Source organism: Eptatretus burgeri, chromosome 11 (assembly GCF_056783735.1).
Source record: "Eptatretus burgeri isolate ZD-2024b chromosome 11, Ebu_testis_v1, whole genome shotgun sequence".
NCBI classification, from domain to species: Eukaryota; Metazoa; Chordata; class Myxini; order Myxiniformes; family Myxinidae; genus Eptatretus; species Eptatretus burgeri.
In genome coordinates, this window is record NC_140971.1 from 39,305,508 (window position 1) to 39,313,007 (window position 7,500).

General features: G+C 41.0%; 1 protein-coding gene across 4 annotated transcripts in view; it reads right to left on the reverse strand.

Annotated features, from left to right (window-relative positions):
* Positions 1-478: 478 nt before the first annotated feature.
* The window catches only part of LOC147016900 (uncharacterized), a 394,344-nt gene continuing 387,322 nt past the window's right edge, over positions 479-7,500 (reverse strand). For all 4 annotated transcript variants that reach the window (XM_085846134.1, XM_085846133.1, XM_085846132.1 and 1 more), the window contains exons 4-5: positions 1,819-1,887; positions 479-1,071 (exon numbers count right to left, since the gene is read on the reverse strand). In XM_085846134.1, the coding sequence (XP_085702260.1) occupies positions 872-1,071; positions 1,819-1,887 (269 nt within the window). In that variant the 3' untranslated portion in view covers positions 479-871. The remainder of the gene's footprint in view (positions 1,072-1,818; positions 1,888-7,500) is intronic.

Sequence of the window (7,500 nt, forward strand, 5' to 3'; positions counted from 1 at the left end):
CATGAAAAAAAAAAAGATACGATGCAGGACGTAATGTATCTCGGAGCATGCCATCCTTTGAATTGGAAAATAATGGTGCCTGTGCTGTCTGTATTTCAGAGTTTTGACATTGAAGCTCTGACGACATCTAAAAAAGCAGACCATTGTGTGTCCTTGCTCAGGTAAAATATAATTATTGGGATTGGCTGTATAATTCACCCCACCCTCCCTAAGTTGATGCTATGGTATAGATGTGATGATTAGAGCATCCACTCTGAGTCTGGGAGGAAGCTGGTTCAAACACAGGCCAAGTCATACCAAAGACTTTAAAATTGGTATTTACGCTGCTTTCTTACTTGACACTCAGCATTTAAAAAGATGGAGCACATAAAATCAACGCTGGGTCGGCAATGGCAACCACCCAGTATAACCCTTGCTAAGACACTGCTTTGGCAGCAGCAACGCTCTACGAAGAGTATGGTTTGTATATGTATATATATATATATATATATATATATATATATATATATATATATATATATATATATATATTGTGTAAATAAATATACATTTTAGACATGATGAGTGAAATGGCCTCCCTGTTCTCAATTTCATTTCGTTGCAACTCAGTTGTTTTCAGAGTTTAATTCTCATCCTGAAGTTTTAAAGTTTGAGTCTAAATGTCATTTGAAGTCAGATGTGAATCATTTAAAATGCCATTCATATTGAAATCGACAGGAAGTCCTCCACAGGTTTGCATTTTTAGATTAGTATCCAATCAGCACAGGATTGTCTCTTGCTTCAAATAATGTACATTTTATGTACCAGTAAATGTTTTATCATCAAAAAGGAAATGTCAGTATATTTATTTTCCTTCCTACTGCAGCATCCATCACACATGCTTTTGGACAGAAAAGTAACGCTTGCGCGAAGCTTCTCTAAAGCGCCGTCTTCGCTCTTCCTCGAGTCGCTGTCTTCTCTGCTTGAGACGTTTGAGCGCCAGTCCGAGCAACATTGAAACAAGGATGAAAAAAAGAGCTGAAGAAAGTAGAACAGCCGTGACCAATACACCAGCATGGGCACTTTCTTTCACTGTGAATAAGTAAAAAAGACATAGATAGTTGAGGATGTGGTCGACACTGGGGTGTTTTTTTGTTTTTTTTTACAACTAAAATGGCCGCCAGTCTCTCAGTCGGCTCTCTTTGATTCGATTGCAAAATAATTTTAGGTGCAAGTGTACGCCATTGTGTGCTGTGCTTGTTCCATGGTTGAGCAAAATCAGATCGTGCATATCAGAGAAATGGTTGGGGACATGTTTAAATAACAAAATGGCTGCCAGTCAGCCATCTTGGATCTGCTCTCGAAAAAGAATGATGTGCATATGTATACCATCATGTGTTGTCTTTACATCAAGTACAAATAAAATTGGTCCATACATCTCCGAGAAATGGTTGAGGACGTGCTCGACACTAGTTTTTTTTAAAAAAAACTAAAATGGCCGCCAGTCGGCCATCTTGGATCTGATGTCGAAAAAAAAATGACTTGCATATGTATACCATCATGTTTTGTCTTAACATCATACTGTAGCATCCTTTACGTCATACAAGTACGAATAAAATTGGTCCATGCATGTACAAGATGTGGTTGCAGATGCACGCACACACGCATGGACACGAAAATTGAGACCAAATCCATAAGCCCCCGTATCGGACCAAGTCCAACGGGGGATAATAATAATTTTAGTTGCTTCAACAAGGGCATTAGAAAGAGGAAGAGCAGTTCATATAACTTTGCAATATTATCGGTGGAGAAAGCACTCAGAAATCGTTATGATCTCACCTGATGAAGAAACAACCTCCGTTCCACTTACATTGTAGTTTGCATATAGCTTCTTCACTTTTGGTATTTCTGCATGGAAGAAAAAGAAAAACTTGTTGTAATTGCAGTCACTGACATCTGGGACACAGAGATTGCCCTTGAGATGAGATTCAAACAGCCGGTTATTGCTCAGTTGGCAAACGAACAAGGAAATGAAGGGTACTTAACCAGGCTTTCAAAGTTTTTATAACAGAAAAAAACAATATAAGGACAAGGAATTTACTAAGTCCACCATTTTATACAAGGAGATTAGACACAGGTGGAGGCCGTTCAACCCATCATGCCTGCGTGAAATTAACACCACACCAATTTATCCACAAGATCCAAAGACGAAAATACAAAATGTACTTCTTATTTTTTGAAGTGTTTTTTTTTTGTTTGTTTTTTTTATTAAAGTTTTTGTGTTTTTTTTTTCTTCTCCTCGGGGGGGGGGGGTGCATGACCTTGGTTAAAAAACACACATCAACCACACACAACACCCCTTGACGAGATCCCCACCAACAGCATTCTGGACACATGCACACAATCACCCATCATTGCTTAAACTAACGAAAAGTCCTGCCAACATCCCTTTACCCCCCTATGCCCATAACTTCCAGGTATCTATCTAATTCCACTTTAAGCTTATCTACTATGTCTGGTGTTGGCTTAATGGTTAGGGTGGTGGGATTTGGATCCTCGGGTCCTGAGTTCAAATGCTGCTCAGCTGTTGAATTAATACCAGGTGGGGTTAACTCGGCCTGTCATCCTTCTGAGGTCAGCAAAATGAGTGCCAGCTTGCTGGTATACTGTGTCGGAGTGGCGACCCATCCAGGATTGTGACCAATAGCCAAGGGCACTGCTTAAGCAGCACCAATGCTCTGCCGAGTATGATCCCAATCTCCTCCTCCTCATTATCTACTCTTTCTGCTGCCTCTACCTTTCCAGGGAGACCATTCCATGCATTAACTACTCTTTGAGGAAAAGTCCCCTGCCTTACTACCATCTTAACTCTCCTCTTCTTTATTCTCAGGCTGTGACCCTGGTTCTATCACTGTCGATTCTGTTGAATAATTCATCTGCACTTATTTTATCGATACCTTTCATTATCTTAAATATCTATCATATTTCCTCACAACCACCTCTTTTCTAGTGGAGAAAGCCCTGTCTCCTTCAGCCGCTCCTCATAGCTAAGTCTAGCTCAGACCAGAATTAATTTAGTCGCCCTGTGATGATCCCTCTCTATGGCATCTATGTCCTTCCTGAGTTGTGGTGACCAGAACTGCACACAATATTCTAGATGTGGCCCTCACTAAATTCCTGTACAATGTTAACACCACCTCTTTTGATTTATAAATGATCCCCCTCCGAATACAACCTAAAACCCTATTTGTTTTACCTATAGCTGTCTGGCATTGTGCTGCCTGCTTACCTCCCATATCTATTACCACCCCCAGATCCTTCTCCTGTGTGACACACTCCAAAATTACCCCTTGTATCTGGTAATCTCTATTTTCATTGTTCTTTCTCATCCCCAACACCTTACGCTTGCTCAGGTTCAATTCCATCTGCCAATCTTTTTCCCAATCTATGCATGCATCAATACCTTTGTGTATCTGATCACCACCCCCTCTGCTATCCACCTTTCCTCCAAGCTTTGTGTCATCTGCAAATTAGGAAAGCTTACTCTTTACCCCACTATCCAAATCATTGATGTAAATAATGAATAGTAATGGTCCGAGTACTGATCCCTGAGGATACATCCTCCCAGCAAGACATCCTCCTGCTCACAGCCACTCTTTACTTCCGATTACTAAGCCAGTTTGCAATCCAATTAACGACCTGACCAGCCACTCCACAAGCCCTCACTTTGGCTAACAACCTCCAATGTGGTACCTTATCAAATGCCTTCTTAAAGTCTAGATATACTATGTCCACTGCCTTTCCCTCATCCACCCAATCAGACACTACTTCATAGAACTCTAAAAGACTTGTGAGATCAGAACTACCTTTGGTAAACCCAATGCTGACTACCTTTAATGAGTCTGTATTTATTTAAATGGTTCCTCATAGAGTCCTTAATTAAGTTAACAGGTCTATAGTTTCCCAATTCTTCTCTGGATCCTTTCTTAAATAATGGTGTTACATTTGCTACTCTCTCTCTTCTGCTTTTGTACCTGGCCTGACTCCAGATGTTGTCTCTCTGTCAGTGCCACCAGACCAGTCTTCAATTCATGTGATACTGCTCCAATAAGTTGATTATAGATAGTATGAAGGTGATACTTATTTGTTTTTGCTTTAATTTATTTTTTAAACCTAATGCAAAAAAAAAAATTCTATTTTTAGGATTTTTTTTGTTCGTTTTCAAAATATTTCCTTTAGGTTATTCCTGTGACACGAGGTGAATTAAGAAACAAATCGCCTCATCGATGGTCTGCTATGCCCCTTTTATAACTCACTCGTGACCTGGTGTTGTACGTGTGGGGGGTGAGTGGGTGTGCTTGTTGTTACCTCCATCCACCTTAGGTGGCAGAGGTAATAATGCCGATTGTTTTACAGTTTGGCAAAAGAATGCTGGATCGAGCACCTTATCCTGTGTCGGAAATTGGTCTAATTCACTCAGGCCCTTTCTCCCCTCAAAAGTTTACACTGAAACCAGACAGGGACCTTCAATCAATACCTCCCTGTTGAGCATGGTCGGTCATGATGGCGTGACAGCAATCACAAATTATCACAGTTATCAGGAAGTCGCTAGATTTCCTGTGTCGGAATGACATGGTCACTCCATATATTTAATGACAACACCGATGCTCTAAAACACCGACCAAGATACCAACTTATAAACCGATATAGTACCTACCAGTCATCTGTGGAAGATTTCACATCCAATATCACTCATTAAACTTTTGGATAGCATCGCTGAACTACAAAACTGACCGACTCAAAAAGAGCCAATTTTTAATTCTTCTTATTCTTCTTTTCAGACAGCCATACTCGAAATTGATTGAAGCTCAGGAGTTGGTTTAAACCCCAATTCACTGCATTTGATAGTGAGAAGGTCCGTAATGACTCAAAATTTTCACAACTTCAAAGGATTCCACGAAAAGTAAGCAAAACTACATCACTTCACATTGTTATAGGAAGGGAAAAGATGGTGGGTGGGACCACACGTATCAATCAACCTGGTATGGGTGGGACCATCGCGACACAATTGCAAAAGGACCAATCACACCTAAATGGGTGTGGTTTATCGGCGTAATGTAATGTACACGACAACAGAAACCCACTTTTAAAGACAGGTGTGGTTAAGGGTGGGATATTACGTACAATCCGACAACCATTATTTCCAGACGTACAATAATGATCTATATCCTAGCTGAAGTACCCATCTATAATGGGCAGTACAAACACTTTCGTACTGTTCTTCTCAAAATAAGAGGTAGTGGGAATAATTTTGGGGGCAAAAGAGTGTTTCCAGAATATGCGAAATAGAAAGGGAGCAGAAAGGTCTGCAGTAGGAATTGAGGAAGGAATTCAGGCTTTTGCTATTAAGGAAGGAACTGATGATGTAATTACCTCTATGCACGCGAAGCAAAAAGTGCGGTGAAACAATTGGTTCACGTCCCTCTGTCGGTTTGTCTTATCAGTTTATGATCAAAAAACAAGTTATTTTAATTGAATGTTATATTGTGAACATGAATCGGAAGATGAACCAGAAGTCGTCCGACGTTTAACAGTATTTTGGCTCTGAATTTGTCCCAACCACATGTGGCAGTGAAAAAAAATTTGAAAATCATTCCAAACAGGACACAAACAACATGCACGGATAATAATTAATGTAATGTGTGAGATAGGGTGATACAAAAGACACTGGAGCAAATGGCAGTCGAATCCGTATTGTTTTTTTTTTTACTTATCCACTTTTAAACCTCTTTATAATACCTCTTCTCTTTCTCTTCTCTTTATTAAGGGTGAAGTCCAACAGAACCAAGCTTCTGCCTTGCCTTGGCCACTTCCCCCTGTTCTCAGCAAACTCTCTCCACTCTCCAACCACCCCCACCTTATTCATATCCTTCCTCACTCAATCCTCCCATCTCAACCACGGTTGACGACATTTCCTGCTGCCTTGCTCCCTAAACCTATCTGCTCTCCTTGTCATTCTCTCTTTCTCCATCCACACAAAGTGTCCAGCCCACTTCAGCAGGTTTTTCTTTAACCAATCTCCCCATCAAGCTCATCTGCACACCAATTTCCTCCCTCAGTTCATCCATCCTCCTTCTATCCACCCCCTTGACCACAATCCTCCTGACCCAGTTGTTCTCGCAGACCTGCAACCTCGGTTGTTGTCTCTCTGTCAGTGCCACTGTTTCCAGACCGTAAAAAGTAGTCTGGCATCAAACAAGTCACCAAAACCTTCCCTTTCAACTTTGTCTGTCATTACTCCTCCACCACCCTCCATGCATTCGCACCAACCCGAATCCTCTTCTGCACCTCTGCTTCCGACTTACCATCCCCAATCCCTGTTCCCCCCAGATACTCAAACCTATTTCCCTGTCTGATCTCCTTCCCCTCTAACCTGATATTCATTTATCTTCTCTGTCTTCCCACATCACCCCAGTCTTCTCTATACTCATCTTTACCAATGTTTCTCAAATGCCTACTTCCATTCCCCCGGTACTTCCGGCATCTCCCGTCGACTCGACGCCACAACAGCCAGATAATCTGCATACAACATCTCTCCAAGAATACCTTTCATGTTTAACTTCCTGCTTACCAGCTCCATCACCATGATAAACATGAGTGGGCTGAGAAAGCTTCCCTGCCTCAAACCGATATTCAGGTTGAACTCCTCAGACATCCCAGGAACAACCAAAACTCTTCCCTTCATTCCTTTGTACATCCCTTCCACCAACATAACTTCTGCTTTCGGCACTCCCATCCATCTCAGTGTTGCAATCACCATCTCACTCAGGACATTGTCATAATCCTTCTCCAGGTGCACAAATCAAGTCCTGTCCTGTCCACAAATCAAGTCTGGTGGACCAGATAATATGCATCCCACAATACTCTCGGAGGCATATTATCAAGTCCTGGAGCTTTATCATCACTCGATTTTTCTAGCTGCTCCTTCACTTAATCTACTCCTACATGGAGTAGGCCCTTGTTTACCCCTGAGATTGATACTCTCTGCTCCTGGAAAAACATTAAACGCGTTATACAGCTAATTTTGGAAAATCTCCAGATTCAACATTGTTGAATGTTGAATCTGTGTTGTTGTTGAATTCAACAATACAACATTGTTGGAAATGTGGAAATGATCATTCATTCTTACTTTAAATTCAAGAAGGCCTGTTAAGGCAAGGCAAGGACCAAAATCTGTTGTTTTATCAAAAGGAAGCATTTGTGGCCATGACAACATAGCTCGTGTAATTGCTATTAGAGGAAGGAAGATGTTTCATTAAAGAAGATTGTGACATGGAATGTGACCTCCATGCATCATTTCATGCCGAAATCAAAGTGAACCAGCATGGCGTGGAGACATCCTTGATTCACACCACAAAATAATAAATTCAAGGTTCAGCTTCAGCCATCAACTAGAAAGATTATGGCATTGATGATTTGGGACCTTATTGTTTAATTGATGTAAAATTTCTTCATTATGGA